At 35.5% G+C, this 19,831-nt stretch overlaps 1 protein-coding gene across 1 annotated transcript in view; it reads left to right on the top strand.

Moving 5' to 3' along the window:
- The window catches only part of NELL2 (neural EGFL like 2), a gene marked incomplete at its 3' end in the record, with an annotated part of 418,867 nt that overhangs the window by 165,221 nt on the left and 233,815 nt on the right, over nucleotides 1–19,831 (top strand). Inside the window, exons 10-11 of the mRNA XM_080706086.1 lie at nucleotides 13,793–13,884; nucleotides 18,860–18,962. Of these exons, the coding sequence (XP_080562212.1) occupies nucleotides 13,793–13,884; nucleotides 18,860–18,962 (195 nt within the window). The remainder of the gene's footprint in view (nucleotides 1–13,792; nucleotides 13,885–18,859; nucleotides 18,963–19,831) is intronic.

Here is a 19,831-nt window from a genome sequence, read left to right on the forward strand (position 1 = left end):
CATAAATAATGTATTTCTCTCAAAATCTTTCCCTCCACTCATAATATTTTTTAAACTTTAGAAGATTAAATGAATTGAATATATTGTTCTTTTTTTTTCTTGAGAGTTTTGGGGATTGAACCCAGAGGTATTCTACCTCCAGGCTATACCAACAGCCCTGTTTTATTTTTTATTTTGAAATATAGTCTCACTAAGTTGTGGAGGACCTCAATAAGTAGCTGAGGCTGGCTGTGAACCTGCAATCCCCTTGTCTCAGCCTCTCAAGTACTAGAATTGTGCCACCATGCCCGACTACATTGTTTATTTAACAGCATTTGTTCTATGGTATATAAGCCAGGGTCAACAATAAGGTTATTTCTTTAAAGGTAAGTCTACTAAAGATGGAAAGGTAGTTAAATTAAATTTTAGGTTGCAATTTAAGTGGATAAAATTAGTCAACAATACTGAATCTCTCTTGTACCGATGGACTCTGAATTTTTGTTGGTATCTTCTAAATACTCAAATTTGTTGTCTCATGGTATTGTTCTTCTAAACCAAAGACCAATCTGGACTGGATATTTGAATTTTTCCTCTTGTTCTATTCTGGAAGTTATTTTTATCCTCCTTTGTCTTCTAACCCTTCACCACTGCTAGATTTATGGCATCTCAGTGCCTGTTCTCTTGGATGAGCAGGCCACTGACCTAAATTAAGGTCCCCTAGGAGAAGCATTCTTTGGTTTTGTCCAACTCTCTCATGATTTCATTTCCTAACCTCTAACATTTTTACAAACAAATAAGTTTCCAAACGATTAAAGAGAGTTAAATGAAATAATAATGTATAATTAATAAATCTGTGAATTATTTAAGCACTCTGAACTTTTATTCATTCTTAATAGCTTAACTTACAAAAACTAGTGTGACTGAGGAAAAGGGGAAGAAAACGTTTGTCATCCAGTTGTCCAGGCCAACTTCCTTGGAGCATGCTAATTGTATTATTCATGTTAAAGAGTCATTGCTCTGACTCTAACCAGCTTGTTTCATTGCTTGCTCCATTTCAGATATTTCCATCATTTTATAGAAAGGGCAAAATCTTTATGTGAGATAGAATCTGTAAAGCATTTATAAGAAGAAGCAAAATCCAAAGAAGAGGCCAAATTTAAATGAAAACGTGAGGCTTACGGGGAATTTCCTCACTTATTTTCATCACACAGAAAGTAGGAAGAGAATTTACCCAAAATTTTGATTACATCTTGAAAGTGCATTATGCAAGGCCAATTCTGTGTACCCAATAATATCTAAAGATAAATAGGGCACTATTCTTTTTCTCAGGTAGAGAAGATTAAAAAAAATGTACAGCTAACGAGAGAAAAGGACAGTGTGCTCAGTGCTATTCTAGAGATTTAAAATTATAGAGGGGAGAATTAATTTGTATTAGTGCTCAAGACTTTTATTACAACCATATCATTAAGAACCAACTCTCCAAATGGGCTCACATTACATAAAATGATTATGGGTTGGATAAATGCAATATAGCTGATGGGAGCCTTTTGAGATAATTGAAACATTTTGAGTTTTTTTTGTTGTTGTTTGGATCTCAGCCTGCCTTATGCATACATTTTATTGTATATTCTTTTCTAAAAATATCACAAAATATAAATATGCATAATTACAGATAATGAGATATTTTATTTATTGTCCAACAAGATTCATTTATATATCACTATCAAATAACTATTATATTGGTTCAAAATTAAATAACTATTTTTTGAATTTTTTATTGGTACATTGTATTCATATATCTTTGTGTGTGTGTGTGTGTGTGTGTGTGTGTGGTATTGAGGATGGAACCCAGGGACATTCTACCTCTGAGCTATACCCCCTTGCCCTATTTTTTATTCCTTACTTTGAAACGGGGTCTCAATGAGTTGCAGAGGGCCTTACTAAGTAGCTGAGGTTGTCTGCAAACCGTGATCTTCCTGTCTCAGCCTCCCAAATGCTGGGATTACAGGAACGCGCCACCACCCCTGGCTCTGTAGTCATACATCTTAATAGAGTTCAAGATGGTAGAGCCATTCCCTTCCCCCTCCCTCCTGCTCATGTTAGGGTTAGTGATCGAATTTGATATGTTTGTTAATGTGTATCATGTACACTAGGGGATTTCCCTCTCCCCCCTTCCCTCTCAGTTAGATCCCCTATTTGCTCATCTATAGTTTATCCTTCTTAGTCTAGAGTTCCTCTTCTGGCCCCTTTTTCCCCTACCATATTAGGGAGAGCATTCAATTTTTTACGTTTTGTAACAGACTAACTATTATACATGGGATTTTAAAGAACTCTCTCAAAGGAAATGAAGATTTCAAAAACAAAGCTCGGGTCTTGACAGACAGCTTAATTAATCCAAAGATCACTGATACTTTGTGTTTTCAAAAATAATTTTAAAGAAGACATTATTCCCATGTTTCACCTAAATGAACTTTACTGCTTTTCTTCTCATTTTTTCTATTTATTTTTTACAATTTTGTGTTGGATTACTTTAAAGGTGTCAATACCAATTGGGAAATTTAAAGTAAATGCATATATTTTCTATCCACTAATAGAATAACGTAAAATATATTGAGTGATGAAATATTTGGAAATGAAATATGATATGGCCTTTACTTACATACTCTAAAATATTTTAGGTGGATTTGCATAATTCCACAAAGGTTTACAGAAGTTGATTTAAATCTCATTAAAGAAAATTTTAGTGGTTAGTTCTGCAATAATGACCAGTAAGTCAGGTTTTCAATTTAGAATTTGGAGTTTTTTGAGTTTTACTGGCTTCTATCTGTTTCTTAGTCTGTTGTAAATTATTTGACTTTAAAATTTGCATCTGTGTTATCTCTTGTCTTCTTAGTGCTCTTAATTATATTTACATTGTTAAATTGGGGGAAATTGAGTGAAAACAGTTTATATTAATTGCTTTTGCTGATTCTTTCATAATTATGTTAGTAGTAACTATGTAATTTGATAACTCAACATAGCTTTGTTAAGTTTATATACTTAACATAAATACCAAATACACTATCATCCTATTAAATTTCCCCAAGTTATTATGAATGTCTCCACTTAATGCTTGAACAGGATGTGCATTGGAATTCTCTGAGTGATGTAATTCACATAGACCATGATTTGGATGGTACCTGTGGAGTTATGCAAATAACAACCTCTACCAGAAGCATAATAAATATGCATATGTCATTGCTAAGTAGTAATAACTAAAGAGTAGCTATAGTATTCTAGGCTAGTTGCCGGAGCCAGCCGGCAAAAGTACGGGTTCTGAAGAGAGGAGTGAGGATGAAAAGAATTTTATTCAATGAATTTTATTCATAGAATACTTTATTCTCTCATGGAAGGATCGGCAGTATACTCCCGGGTCGATATCTCTACTGACCGATCCTGGTTTTATTGCTCTCGTCCTATTTATACTGCTCCCGGTCAACCAACCCTCGTGACGTCACCACCTACGTGCGTAACTGTCAAACCAATCAAGCCTGTGCCATCACCACCTGTGCGCTTAACGGTCAAACCAATCAATTTGACCTGAGCTTCTCTCAGACGTTGAACTTTCCATGACCCAAACCTTATTGGCTCTGGGCAAAGGACAGTCAGAAGTATTCTTAAAGGGGAAAACCTTAATGGCTCCCCACAGTTCCCCCTTTCTTATTATATTCAAAAGAAGACTGTGCCTGTCTTAGGTCGTTTCCTTCAGGTATCAAGGATTACCTGTCTTTGGATAATACAGAGCTAAGCTGTATATCCTGTCTTAGGTTTCCTTGTCCCAAGGAAATCTTACCCGTCATTGACTACCAGCCTCTTAAATGGGGGTACTTTTTAGATGTAGATCATGTACTTCTGCTGAATAAAAATGTTCTCACTTCATCTGAGGTCACACTTTGTCCCAAGCCTCTAATAAACCAAGGTATTGGGTATATCATGAAAAATAGGTATTTCAGTAAGACATTTTTTCCAATTAACACTAGGATTTCCACATGTTAAATCAGTTTAACAGGGTATACAAGTTATTGGTAGGCTAACATTTTTATCTTCTTTCCCTGTGTAACCAGGGTCCCACAAGACCACATCTTTAATAGCACAATTACTCTCAGTCTTTGTACTTGTCTGCAATACGATGGGAATCAACTGCAGACATCCCATATTTTTGACATTTTTAGGAAAACATAAGAGTGTACCAGTTCTTTGTCCAAAATAACCAAAAGTTCCAATTCTTTGTCCAAAATAATTAAAAGTTTCTTTAATGGGTGTAAAGTTCCAAGCAAGAAGTCCCAGCAATCGTGAGTTGTCACTGAAGACAGTGATCTCCTGTTGTTCCCAAACAGCTGGATGAATATGGGATGAACTGGAACATAAGTCCATGTTTCATTCAACATTGAAGCTAGGAGCATCATCAGCATTGATCTGAGAACCTTCCATTCTTGCTTGATCCATATGTCGCACCAGCTGCTCAGGTATCCACCGTGCATTAGCTTCATCCTGTGAAAAAACACAAACATGCCCTCTTCCCCATATTAGTACAGGGTCAGGACCTTTCCAAATTCCTGTGCAAGGATCTTTCCATTTCACTAGGGCAAAATTGTTTTTGGAGGATGGATGCCAATATCTATCTGCTGCTGTGCGACCAGTTTGGTCAGCATTCAAGAAATTAAGAACAAAAAGAGCATGATTTAAAGAGTTCTGTGGTGAATGGGGATATAACTCCCCCTTTTTATTTATTTTCAAAAGTGTTGTTTTTAAAGAATTGTGGGCACGTTCTACAATACCCTGTCCTTGAGGATTATAGGGTATACCTGTAATATGCTGAATATTGTATGTATTACAAAATTGTTTAAAAGCCATACTTGTATATCCTGAACCATTATCAGTTTTAATATAGGTAGGAAGGCCTGAGAAAGCAAAACATTTCAAACAATGGGAAATCACATGCTTAGCAGCCTCCCCAGTTTGGGCTGTAGCCATAATAAATCCTGAAAAAGTATCAATAGACACATGAACATACTTTTGTTTACCAAAGGCAGAAATGTGCGTAACATCCATTTGCCATAGATTATTGGGGACCAATCCCCGTGGATTTACACCTAAATGAGGAACAGGCAAATACTCTGGACATATAGGACATTGTTTAACAATTTGTCGTGCTGCTTCTCGAGTAATTTGAAACTGTTTGCGCAGACCAGCACTATTTTGATGATGTAAAGAATGTGATCATTGAGCTTGTTCCAACTGAGAGGGGCAGACTAACCTTGTAGCATCGTCCGCAATCTGATTACCTTCTGCCAAAGGACCAGGCAGGGCAGAATGTGCTCTTATGTGCCCAATGAAACAAGAATGCTGGTGTGATAAGATCTGAGTTTGAATTTGAAAAAATAAATTACCTATGCGTATCAATATATGGTACTGTTTCCAATATTTAAAGGGCATTAGCTATATATAAACTATCTGTATATAAATTAAAAGGCGTATCAGATAGATGTTGAAAAACAGCTGCTACTGCATGCAATTTTACAACTTGAGCAGACGTAAAAGATGTCTGAATTATAGTACTATGTTTATTAATTACATAAGATGCCTTACCATTTGATGAGCCATCAGTAAATACCAAGACCGCTTGAGATATGGGAGTAGCATGAATTATCTTAGGAAATATAAGAGCATGTTTATTAACAAACTGTAATAATTTATCATGAGGTAAATGATTGTCAATTTTTCCAATAAAAGATGCAAAAGATAGCCCATGAATCAGCATTTTGAAAAAGCCATTGTACTTGTTGTTTAGTAAAAGGAACACTAATAAGTGAAGGTTCTTTTCCAAAATATTTTATAGATTCTGATCTGAAAGACCACACCAAGCAGGCAACTAATTCCCAATATGGTATTAAAACTCTGCTTGGAGTAGTGGGTAAATGTATCCACATTAACAGTCCCTCCTGCCACAAAACAGCAGTGGGTGTATATGCCGATGTTAATATATAAGCAGCCCATTCTTTAGTATAATCAATGTACTGTTTTCTTTGACATTCAATAGCCAATTCTACTTTTTTAAGAGCAGCACGTCCTTCCTCTGTTAAGATCCGAGAGGAAGTTGGGTCTGAGTCACCTTTTAAGATATCAAATAAAGGTTTTAATTCTCCAGTAGTAATATTTAAAGATGGTCTTAGCCAATTAATATCTCCTAAAAGTTTTTGAAAATCATTTAAGGTTTTTAAACTATCTTTACATAACTGATTTTTTTTTTTTTGGTGGTACTGGGGTTCCTGGAAGCCCTTCTACCTCCGGGCTACACTCCCAGACCTATTTTTACATTTTTATTTGGAAACAGGGTCTCCTAAGCCAGTGTGTGCGGCTGGCTTTGAACCTGCGCGATCCTCCTGTCTCCGCCTCCCAAGCGCGGCGATTTTAAGCGTGCGCCACCATGCCTGGCTACAAGCTGTTTTTAATTCTTTTAATTGTTTGAAAGGAAAGGGTCTATGTCCTCTTATCACACCTCCTCGACCATCAGGGTCTTCAGTAACGGGGAAAACTCTAAATCCCCTAGTATCTTCTCCGCTTTTCTATTCAGCGGTGTCCTTCACTGGGTCCTCAGTTTCAGAATCTCCCCGTACAGACCTCCACCTGCCGGAGCCAGCCGGCAAAAGTACGGGTTCGATCCTGGTTTTATCGCTCAAGTCCTATTTATACCGCTCCTGGTCAGCCAACCGTCATGACGTCACCACCTATGCACGTTACCGTCAAACCAATCAAGCCTGTGCCGTCACCACCTGTGCGCTTAATGGTCAAACCAATCAATTTCACCTGAGCTTCTCTCAGACATTGAACTTTCCATGACCCCAAACCTTATTGGCTCTGGGCAAAGGACAGTCAGAAGTATTCTTAAAGGGGAAAACCTTAATGGCTCCCCACAGCTAGTTTGATTCCATAAGAGTCTAGTTCTTGGTCTACAAAGCAAACAGCCTGTATAAATATATTAATATTTATCTCCCTAGAAACTTCATATCTTAAAATACATAAAGCCTCATATTTTCATGCAATAAAATATATATCTTATAGTCTTTCAATAACTCAACATAGAGTTTTAAAAATATGGCCTAATTGGTATAATCCTGCTTTAAGGTAGTAAATGATTTGAGACATAAGACATTGAGTTCTGTCGCAAGGGACATCATGCAGTACGTACACACACATGCGCACACTTGTACACTTTGGGAAACACACAAAATTAGGAAAGAAATTAAGCGTGAAGACATAAATGCAATTATACCAATGAATTCAATTAATTAATTGTATTGATTATGTTAAAGAAAAAATCTAGTAAAAATGATTTATTCCTTTACTGTTTGGTTGAGGAAGTGATTTCTTTCATTTATGCTCCTCTGGGGAAAGTATGCAGGCAGACACTTTTTAGTTAGGGGCTTCTGGTCATGGCCCTGGAGCCATTGTGGCAGCCTCAGGATTTCTGTTATGTCTGAAACTTTGACTCCAGTGCATGCATGAGAAGATCTTGGTTAAAATCAGGACATAAAATTGATCTGCTCTCCCTCCTCTGCTTAGACACCTGATCTTCCCAGGGTTCAGTTTCTTCGTTTTCCTCTCTAGCTGCTTATGAACCTTTTTTTGATAAGCTGCCAGGACTTTTCTTTGAAGTGAAACTACATTTAGAATATAGTTCTCTCTTTTATCTCTTCAAAACCTATTTGTTTTGTGTTTTACTGTTTTATGGACTTCTTAGCAACTCACTATTGTAGAGGCCATTTAATAGCCTAGAGTAATTCATTCCTCCTGAACACCCCATGCTACAGTTGTATTCTCTCTCCTACTCTACTTTAGAAGCCTGACTCCCACAGACTGCATCAGCCTTGTCTCCTTAAAGGTTAGGAGGCTTCTTATAGGTTTTGTCATTGGCAAGAAATTGGAAGGCAGGAGGAGCGAAGGTTGCCTGTGTCCTTTGTCTGCTCTTTCTCTGTGTCTCTGCCAGTCGTGGTGCTGTAATGGTTCCAACTGTCCCTAGCCAGCCTCTCTTCCATAACTATGGCTTACATCAGGTTCTAGTAAAACCATTTCCTCCTCCTGTCCCTTAGACTTAGAGTCTTGAAAACTTCCTGCTGCTACCACAGTCTAGGGCCTTGGCCAGCCCTTGTTCATTTCCTTAACTGTACTCCAACTCTCCCTTCCCAGGATCTCCCTACTCAATCTCTTTTGTTTCCCTATAGCATATGAATTCTTTACAGATTTTCAGTTTGGCTTCTGTTGTAATTAGTTGCGTGAAAGTCTTTCTGCTCAAATGAAATAGTGAGGGCATGTGTTATATCTCATATATTTTTGAGTTTGTGTATATTATAGAATACCTGGCATAGAGAATGAGTTCACTCTATATATGATAAATGTTTATATAGAATAATGTGATTATTATTCTTCAATTTTCTTCTTTAAACAGTTTCATAGCCATTCTAATAGTATTTCCGCTATTCCTCATATTATTTTCAGGAATCATACCTTCAATGAGTTTCTTCACAGTTTTTCCTTATAAAACCTAGAGAAGACATCCAACTGGCATTACTGAATATTCCATACACACATTAGAATTAGAATCAAAGAAACTGATAAAAAAAGAAATGTGACAAAGCTCACTCACTTTGGGTGCCCCAAGCCAGACTGACTGCTTGTTCTTGAGAAGCCCTCGCTGCCAAGCTCCACTTGGTGCCCTATTGTCCCATAAGTTGCCTATTTTGAATTAAGACTTTGGAACAGAAGTTCTGTCTGCTCTGCATGAATATTAAATTATCATAAGATTTTGTATAAGATAATTCAGCCTTATGTTTTTTACTATGTTTCCTTTACACTCTGTACAAAAGGACTTGGAACATCAGTTTCTGTCTTCTAAATACCCTTGGACTTGAATAGGCTGCAGTTATCAAGTCATAAAGTAGGCTTAAAAGCCTTTCAAAGGCAGATGCTGAATAGAAATAAAAAATGTTTTATTTATTCTCAGTATCTTATAAAATGTTGTGCTAAATAAAATTAAATATGCAAGATGTCACCTCTTTGTATTTTGATTTACTGGGTTTCATGAAAAGAATGAAACATTCCGAATTGTACATTGCAGATATATTTTACAATTAATTGGGTTTATAAGGTAAATGTACATGTTATCTTAATTTATAATATGATAAATAATATGCAACTGGCATAGTTATAGTTTTATTTTGGATATTCATGAGTGAGCAGGTTTCAACCAGCCTTTAAGTAATATGTTGTGCAAGTAAGTTGTATTATTTTCCCACTAGCTCCAAATAATTTAAAATAAATTGATTGATATATAGTGTGCAGTCAATTTTTTATTAAAGCTGAATAAGGAGATCTGTTGAAGGATGGATTTCTTTTGCATGTTTTCCATGATTTAAATATGCAGTTTTAAATAATCAGATTTTTTGGTTAAGATGAAATTTGGGTTATACTTTGGATATTAGTAATTACATAATACTATATTTATATTAACAAAACATCTAATTTCTGTATTACAAATTATTATTGATATGTCAATTTTTAAAGATAATAGGATAGTATAAAAAGAGTCAAAAGGATCAAAGATGGTTGCTTCTTAATAATAAAAGGAACCATGCAAAAGTGAGGCATGACCATATTAAATATTTATGCCACTAGTATTGGCACACTTACCTACATAAAGCCAACTCTTCTTGACCTGAAGACCCTGATAGACCCCAACACAATTGTCCTAGAAGACTTCAACACATAGCTCACTCCATTAGGTCTGTCATCCAGACAAAGGATTAGTAAAAATACCTCAGAATTAATAGACTCTATAAACTCATTTGACCTAAGTGACATTTTTAGAATATTTCACCCAATAACAACTGAATACATATTTTTCTCAGCTGCTCATGAAACCTCCTAAGCAGATCATACATGCCACAAAACAAGCACCAGAAAATAAAATAACAAAAACTTAATATCATCCCTTGCATTCTCTCAGGTGATAAGATAATGAAAGTAGAATTCAACACAATAGATCCAGAGGAAATAGACAATACAAGGAGAGTGACTGCTACATTACCGAATAAAGTCTGGAACAGAAAAGAAATAAAAGGAAAAATTAAAAAAAAAATTAGGGTAAAATGAAAATAGAGACACAATCCACCATCTCTAAAGGCATAATATCATTAAGTGCCCACATAAGAAAAACAGATAAAAACTCAAACAATCTAATACTATACCTCAAGGCCCTTGAGAAGTAGGAACAATCTAACCCTAATGCCAGCATAATGCATGAAATAATCAAACTCAGATGAGAAAACAATGAAATAAAAAGAAACCCACCACCACCACCAACAAACAATCCAGAAGATAATAAAACAAAAAACGTTTTTTTAAAAGAATAAATAAGATTAATAAACCCTAGCCTACCTAACAAAAAGAAAGAGGGAACAGACCCAAATCATAAGAGATGAAAATGGAGATATCATCACAGATAATGAGAAAATATAAAACATTATTAGAAGCTCTTTCAAAAAATTATACTCCAACAATTTAGAAAACATAGGAGAAACTGACAAATTCATAGACACTTACACGTTACCTGCACTGAGCCAAGAGGACAGAGAAAACCTAAACAGACTAAGAAAACAAAGAGATTAAAACAGCAATATAAGATTTTCCATAAAAATGTCCTACATGGAAGTCCTACAGAGAAGAAATAATTCCACTGTTTCTCAAATTATTCAGCTAAGTAGATAAAGAAGAAAGACTACCAAATGCATTCTACGAAGCCAGCATCACATTATTCCTCAAACCAACTAAATATGCCATAAGAAAAGAAAATTACAGATCAATATCATTGATGAACATAGACACAAAACTTCTCAATAAAATACTAACATTTCACATTCAAAACATGGAACCCATTAAGATGTATGATTACATCTTAATGCACCAATAAAAAATTTAAAAAACTACATAAAAAATACTTCATCATGACCAAGTAGACTTCGTCCCAGGGATACAAGGCTGGCACAACATGCAGAACAATAAATGTAATTCATCACATGAATAGAGCTAAGCATAAGAATCATGTGATTAACTAAATAGATGCAATAAAAGCATTTGACAAAATCCAACACCCTTTGATGATAAAAATGCTGAAGTTTGAAATAAGAATAGAAGGAACCCACCTTAATATCATAAAGGCTATATAAAATAAACCCAAAGCATCATTATGAATGGAGAAAACAAATGACAGAATTTTTCTTAAGATCACGAACAAGGTAAGGATGCCCACTGCTGCCACTTCTCTTCAAGATAGTACTTGAAACTCTAGTCTCAGCAATATGACAGGAAAAGGGAATTAAAGCAATACAAATATGGAAAAAAAACTGCAACTATCTTTGTTTATTGATAATAAGATCCAAAAATTCCAACCAGAAGACTTCTAGAAGTGATAGTTTCATCAAAGTTGCAGGATACAAAATCAACCTACTAAGTCTTTAGCATTCCTTTATACCATTCATGAATCCACTGGGAAAAAAGTGTAGAAAACAATTTAGTCACAGTAGCCCTCAATAAAATATTTAGGAGTAAATCGAATAACTAAGGAGGTGAAAGACCTCTACAATAAAAATTATTAATCACTAAAGAAAGAAATTGAAAACTAGAAAATGGAAAGACCTTCCATGCTCTTGAAGAGGCAGAATAAATACAATCAAAATAGCCATTCATCCAAAAGCAACCTACACATTCAATGCAATCCTCATTAAAATACCATTGTCATCTTTCTCAGACATAGATAAACCAGTTTTAAAATTCATTTGGAGAAACAAAGAACCCAGAAAAGTCAAAACAATTCTCAGCAATAAAAACCATGCTGGAGGCATCAGAATAACTAGACTTCAAATTATACTACAAAGTGATAGTTAAGATGGCATAGCATTAGCACAAAAACTTAGGCACATCATCCAATGGAACAGAATAGAAGACTCATAAACAAAGCCCCATTCCTGTAATCAGTAGATCTTTAACAAAGGCACTGAAGACATACACTGGAAAATGGGAATATAACTACCATATAGCCCAGCAATAGTGCTCCTGGGCATTTTCCTAAAAGAAATGAAATCATAATATTTTATACTTGCATATCCATTTTCATAGCATAATTTACAATAGCCAAAATATGGAACCAGCCTAGGTATCGATCAACAAATGAATGGATCCCAAAACGTTGGCATATACACACAGTGGAATTTTACTCAGTCATGAAGAACAAAATCTCACCTTTTGCAGGAAAATGGGTGGAACTCAAGAATATACTAAGCGTACAGACAGTCCCCAAAATCGAGGAGATGTATGTTTCTCTTAATGTGATAGTTAAAGAGATGTTCAGAAACAAGGATAACATCAGAGAAAAGCAGAGACTCCAGAGGAATAATTGAGGGGAATCAGGGAAGGGAGATGAAGTCATAAAAAGTGTAATAGTTGAAATAATGTTATGAATGTATGCAAAACTACCAATTCCAATATCAAAGACAGGCACGGGGAGGGGGAAGAGGCAGGAGAGGAGCCCAGTGGGGAAGGCACCAAGAATTATGTACTTGTATCTGTTTGACACTTGATACTGCAATATGAGGCAAAATTTTCAAATTAAAAAAAAATAATAAAAATAAACTCCAAAAAGTGAAAGAATTTCTTCTACTTTCTAAATTAAAATGGAAAGGTACACATTCACTTTGTAAAATCTGTATGGCTAAATTAAATAATTACTAAATAATTTGGCAGACATGGGAAGCAATGTGCCAGAATTTGTTTGTATCGGATGATCCCCTCTGTCTTTGAAGTAATTATCGTGATGCAGATCAAATGCTACAGACAACTGAAACATCTAGAGTATTGTATGCCCTTTCAAACAAAACAATGCAAGATTATAAGGCCAAGAGCTAGTTTAAAATCTTTGAAGGGGCCAAGCCAGAAAAAGGCCCTGAGGATTAGGCTTCATTATTCTCATGGTAAATCCTTCTTTGTCTAAGAGATGAATCAACAAAGGTAGTTTGAGATACTCATTCCAAAACAAGCAAACAATTTCCCTTGGCTAAATGTTTGTGTGAATTATAAATATTTTACAAATTTCCAAAAGAAATTATTCCATGTTCAATGTACTTTAATTAAAATGGTTTTCCATTAAAGTTATGTTTTAAATTTTTATATCATTGGAATGAAAGCAATACAGGACTAGATTAAGTCATATTCACATCCTAAATGGGGCATCCCACCTCATATATACATATATATAATACTAAACCTTATATAAGACATAAAGCCTACATGTGTGTGATGAAATTAAAATATCTTCCTTTAAATTTCCATATGTCTTCAGCAGGGCATCACCTATCAGGCATACAGTTGGCTGTGAGTCTTCTTTTTGTTTGCAGTGTTATTCTGACTTGTTCTTGCCACTTTTTATTATTTTTCAAATTATTATTTTTATTGATGCATTGTAATTATACATCATAATGAGTTTCAGAGTGATAGAAACAGACCCGCACACACCACTTGTGTGTTATCCTCTGGGACCCACATCTCTTCTACTCTCTCAGTTTAATTATTTATGTGTACCTTATAGTAGAATTAATTTAGGGTTACAGTCATTCAAACATAGGAAAAGGTATAAAAACATGTGAAATCCTGTTAAAAATGATCTAAACACTTCTGAGCTGTTTTTAATAATAGAACATCAATATATATTTTTTTTATTCCAAAGCAATATGCCAATTTCAAGGAAGAACCTACTTTGAAGGAGAACGAAATACTGTCTATTCCTCTTCTGGAGTATGTGTTCTCTATGAATGCAAGGTAAGGAGACTTCATTAGTCTTTTAGAATTATTTAAATTATATAAACATAGTAAATGTTCCCTTAAAATCTCACCTTCATAATATACTTTTCTAATTCTGAGTCAAAGAGAAAAATCAAAATATTGTTTATAGTTCCTATGTAAAGAAATTTTCATTAGCTTTTGTGTGTGTGTGTGTGTGTGTGTGTGTGTGTGTGTGTGTGTGTGTATGGTACTGGGAATGGAACCAGAGACATTCTCCCTCTGAGCTACACTTCTAGCCCTATTTTTTAGTCTTTATTTTGAAAAAAGGTCTCACTGAGTTACAAAGGGCCTCACTAAGTAGCTGAGGCAGTCTGAGAACCATGATCTTCCTGTCTCAGCCTCCCAAATGCTGGGATTACAAGCATATGCCACCATGCCGGGCTCCATTAGCTTTTTTTTATTTACTTATTTTTTTGGTGGTACTGGGGGTGGAACCCAGGGGATTTCTACCTCCAGGCTATACTCCCAGACCTATTTTATATTTTATTTGGAAACAGAGTCTCACTAAGTTGCTGAGAGTCTCACTAAGTAGCTGAGGCTGGCTTCGAACCTGTGCAATCCACCTGTCTCAGCCTCCCATGCGCAGGGATTACAAGTGTGCACCACCATGCCCAGCTTCATTACCTTTTAAAATATATAATTAATGGTTATAAAATAGTCTTTGTAATAAATAGAACTACTTTTCTTTAGACTTAATGTTGCATGGAATTGTCATATTTTTTATTTAAATTGGCTCCTTGCTATTGCCAGGAAAGTGTAGGTAAAATATTCTCATTTTGTTGTCTTACAATTTTCATGCAAGTGAAAATTATCAATCAGTTCAATTAAAAGAAAAACATGAAATTACCTAACAAAAGTTAATTCTTTTATGGAGAGGAAATAGATATTGATCCTAATCCTCTGTAGGAGTAATTTTTACATTCCTAAGGGGGAATTTCAAAAATATGAGTATTAAGTATTTTTCACATTCTTAAGGGAGGAACTCCTTACAAACTTTTTTGCTCTGGTCTCTTGAAAAACATTTCTGAAGCCAGTGTGCTTTAGAAATCACAATGAGCTGATTTGAATTTGAAAAATATAAGACAACTTCATAAAGCTAAGTTGACAAAAGAGCATTTTTATTTGTTGGGAAGATTTTTTATAGCCACTAATTTTACGTGTCTTAAAAGATAGTGAGAATGTCTGTACACTGGAACTTTAATTGATATTTTGAAATGTGCTCCTTCACCTATTCATTACCTGAAAAACTAAATATAACAAATTGAATCTTTTTCATATTGTGTCACCAGTGTCGTGTGCTCACCTTAAGAGCCTACTTGACACACTCAGAGGCTCACAAATATCATATATCAAGCAAGAAATTGAGTCTGCTTTTTTTTTTTTTTGGTATTGGGGTTCCTGGAAACCCTTCTACCTCTGGGCTACAACTCCCAGACCTATTTTATACTTTTATTTGGAAACAGGGTCTCTTAAGCCAGCAAGGCTGGCTGAACCTGTGTGATCCTCCTGTCTCCGCCTCCCAAGCGCGGGGATTACAAGTGTGCACCACCACGCCCGGCTGAGTCTGCTTTTTGACACTCCTTTTTCAGAGTCTTATTCTGACTTGCCGTTGCCCATACATTTCATATTTGCTTTTTATATCCAACGTGTTATATGTTTTGGAGACTGTGTATAAGTGTGTGTATGGGGTCACATTTACATCTGATCTTTAATTTTCTCTTTAAATGCCTCCTGCACATGGCTTTGGGGGATGATTTAATACAGAGAGATTATGTGGAAAATAAGATAAATGATTTACACCACCAATAAACTATGGTCATCGATATGATTACTAAGAGTTGGAAAAAGGAAAATACCAAGAAATTTTTCAGGATGAATCAAACCTGAATGAAGATCAACATTATGCATATTAATTTGGAAATTCTTTGGGATCCGCAGGGAGAAGGTGTGATGAGGAAAGACTGTGAGATTTCATTTCCAGGACACGAAAGCTGTGGTTTCTTTGTGCACGTTATAAAGTACTCAAGCAGCTTCTTTTGGTTTAAAATCAGCTTTCCTGTGTTGTAGGTTGTATCTTAAGAGAACTGAGTCATAGGAACATTAAAATGAATTACTGAACCTGTATTTCAAGATGGAATTTGCTCTGTCAGCATGCCTACACGAGTGCTGTTTTGAGTAGAGTAAGTCCCACTATAGACCAAAAGAGCGAGATCCAGTAACTCTAATATGAGGGAGGGAATCAGAGAAAAAGTTATTTCAAGGAGGCAGAAAATTTTTTTCCAGCTGGTTTCTAAGGATAATTAATTTCTACCTTTCAAACAACAACTTTAGATGTAAGAATTTTGAGGTCATTTGAACCTCTCTATTTTGGTGTGTGTGTGTGTGTGTGTGTGTGTGTGTGTGTGTGTGTTTCATTTGATCAAAATATGTCCTATACTATTGATAATGGTGGCTTGGGAGTTTATTGGGATAGTTGCTTATTTGAATTTAAATGTGCTATAAAGTCATTTCCATTTAAACTACTTTAGAGGTTTGTATATAGGCAACATTGTATATAGGCAACAGTTTCTCATTAAATATTAAATAATTGTTAAGTTCGATTTGTACAAACAAAAGCATCATTTCCTATTCTCAAAGCCCTATGCTATGCAATAGAAATATGATGCAAGCCATGAACACAATTTTTATAAGTTAATTTTTCTACATTTAACTCATATTTCTCAAACATAATTTCAACATGAAGTGAATATAAAATGCATTAGTGAAGTATTTTACATGATTTTCTCTAACTTTGTCTTCAAAAACTTGCATGTATTTTACAACTAGAGTGTTCAAGAGTTACACGTAGCTACTGGCTACTGACTGGACAGCAGAGCTCTGTCACATCATTGTAAGCTTTTGTAGTTCGATTAAATTCTTGACATAAAGAGTTTCCATTGTTTCTTTTCCCTTCAGGCACCTTAGCTCTTGTAGTCACAATTTTAGATAATTGATAGATCTCTTATGCTTCCATTTTCTGGGCTGACAATTGTAGTCACTGTTCTTATATTGTCAGTATTATGGCCTTGAAAAATATGTTGTAGGAATGTCTTTTAGAGTAGCACAGTACTGCGCTGTGATTTTGATTATAACAACTAAGAAAGACTAGCATTTGATTTTACTGTATACATGTCTTCTGCTGCTTTCTTGATAAGATATTACAGTTTAGAACAAGTCTTTTGCATAAATAAGCCAGGAAAGGGCAGATATTGAAGTGTGTACTTCCTTCATGAAAGCAGTGCTTGTAGAAATGATATCTAAAAATCTAAGCTATTTATCAGTAGTTAAAATGGAAGGTGTGGTGGCTCACGCTTGTAATTCCAGCATTCCGGAGGCTGAGACAGGAGGACTGTGCAGGTTCGAAGCCAGCCTCAGCTACTTTTAGTGAGGCCTTTGTAACTCAGTGAGACCCTTTTCAAAATAAAGAATAAAAAATAGGGCTGGTGGTATCTCTTGAAGGTAGAATGCCCCTGAGTTCCATCCCCAGTACCACATAAAAAAAGGAAGCCTGATTTCCAAGAGTCATTTTATTAATTCTGTACGGGTAAGCTATATTGTATATAAGTTATTATATTAGTACTGTTAATGATTCTTGTTTTCAGGAAATTGAAAACCCAGTTCCCTGGTACATACCTTTAATTCCAATACTTGAGAGGCTGAGACAGGAGGAGCATAGGTTCAAGACTAGTGCACGTAACTTATGTATAAAGGCTAGTGCACATAACTTATGTTAAATCCTCAGTACTCCCCCAGTACCTCCCAGCACACACATATACACACAAAAGGATTGATGGCATGAAAGCAAAATGTTTCCTTCTAGGACAAGGATACTACAGTTGTCAGAAAATTAGTTTCTTTTTTTTTTCTTTCTTTTTTTTTTTTTTCAGGTCTGGGGATGGAACCCAGGGGCATTCTACCACTGAGCAATACCCCCTGCCCTATTTTTTCTCTTTATTTTGAAACTGGGTCTCACTGAGTTGCAGAGGGCCTCACTAAGCTGAGGCTGTCCGCGAACCACGGTCCTCCGGGTCTCAGGCTCCTGAATGTTGGGATTACAAGCATGCGCCACCATGCCCAGCTAGGAAATTAGTTTCTATTTTGACTCCTTCTTGAGAAGGATTTGATTTATTTTGGTTCTTAGAACTATAATGATTTTACATTAATGTACTCATTCAAGAAAAAGTGTGAGTGCCAACTATGCACCAGAAGATGTGCTAGACATTAGTTTGTGAGAAACATAAATCCTGCTTTCATTTTTTTTTCCCTGTGGAAGAGCCCTAATATTCTTTACTGATATCATTTGCAACAATCATTTCTTTTTTTTTTTTTTTTTGGTGGGATACTGAAGATAGAACCCAGAGACTATTTTATATTTTATTTGGAAACAGGGTCTAACTAAGTTGCTGAGAGCCTCACTAAGTAACTGAGGCTGGCTTCACCTGTGTGATCTTCCTGTCTCAGACTCCCAAGCGCGGGGATTACAAGCGTGCGCCACCACGCCAGGCTGTAACAATCATTTTATATAAAAACAATTCATTAAAAAAAACTTTGAAATAATCATGGTTAAAAGGCCTTATTTTAATTTAATGTTTTTTTTCAAAGTAACCCGCCGATCTCATTTATGTACTGTCCTTGTCATAATTGTTTTTACAAATGTGTAAAACAACTCTTTTCATAAATATCCAAATATTTGGCACATGACAAGCATGGCTGCAGTGTATGGTGCTCTAATTCCTAGCACTGCTTTCCAAATGAAATTTAATGCCATTTTTGGAACAAGTCCATGGCCTGTGCAGAGGTCCTCAGGGTGAAAATTTCACTGGCATGTTAGAAGAGCCTGACAAATGCTGGATCTATACACTTAGCTAAGTCCTAATTATGAAACTCAAGGTATTTTTCTGTTGTCTAACAGGACCAAACCATGAAGCTTGTTGAAAGTCCAGGCTGTCCAGCTTTGGATTGTCCAGAGTCTCATCAGATTACCTTGTCTCATAGCTGCTGCAAAGTTTGTAAAGGTAAGGATATTTATAAAGTAGGATACCAGCCAGGCGTAGTGGTGCACACTTGTAATCCCAGTACTTGGGAGGCTGAGATAAGAGGATCTCAAGTTCGAGTATGGTCTCATCAAGTAGTGAGATAGTCATCAACTTAGTGGGATACTGTCTCCAAATAAAAATAAAATTGGGCCGGGGCTATAGCTCAGAGGCAGAATGCCCCTGGGTTTAATCTTCAGTGCCTAAAAGAAAAAGTAAGATACCTGCGCAAGAATGTGTTAAGTGAAATAAGTCAGGGACATGAAGACAAATGCCACATGCTTACACTTACATGTGGAAGCTAAAAATGTTTATTTTATAGAATAGAATGGCAATTACCAAAGCTTAGGAAGTATCTGTGAGAGAGAGGGATGCCTAATGATGGCTAATAGGTAAAGAGAACAATTAGATAAGAAGAAGAATTTCTAATGATCTCTTTAACTATAGGAAAACTGTGGTTGAAAACGATTAATTGAAATTTCAAAACATAGGTTCTTGAATGTACTCAACACCAAGAAATTATGAATGTCTAAGGTGATATTCTTATCTGACCATTATACATTTTATGTATGAAGTGTCACACTGTACCCCCTATAAAGGCACCATTATGATATTTCATTTAAAAACAAAATGTATTTTAAAAGATTTATTTGTAAGATTCATTGTAGGAGGTTAATGCAACTGATATGAAATAGAAATGTTTACAAACAAATTATTTCCAAAGACTAATAGTATTTCTCAAAATGTTTTTCAAATTTGGTACATGATTGACAGTCATGATTTATATGCTAAAGTGAATTAAAACCAAGATATTTCTGCTAGATATTTGTAACTTACCTCAAACTCTGAGT

This window comes from Muscardinus avellanarius, assembly GCF_963383645.1.
Source record: "Muscardinus avellanarius genome assembly, chromosome: 11".
NCBI classification, from domain to species: domain Eukaryota; kingdom Metazoa; phylum Chordata; class Mammalia; order Rodentia; family Gliridae; genus Muscardinus; species Muscardinus avellanarius.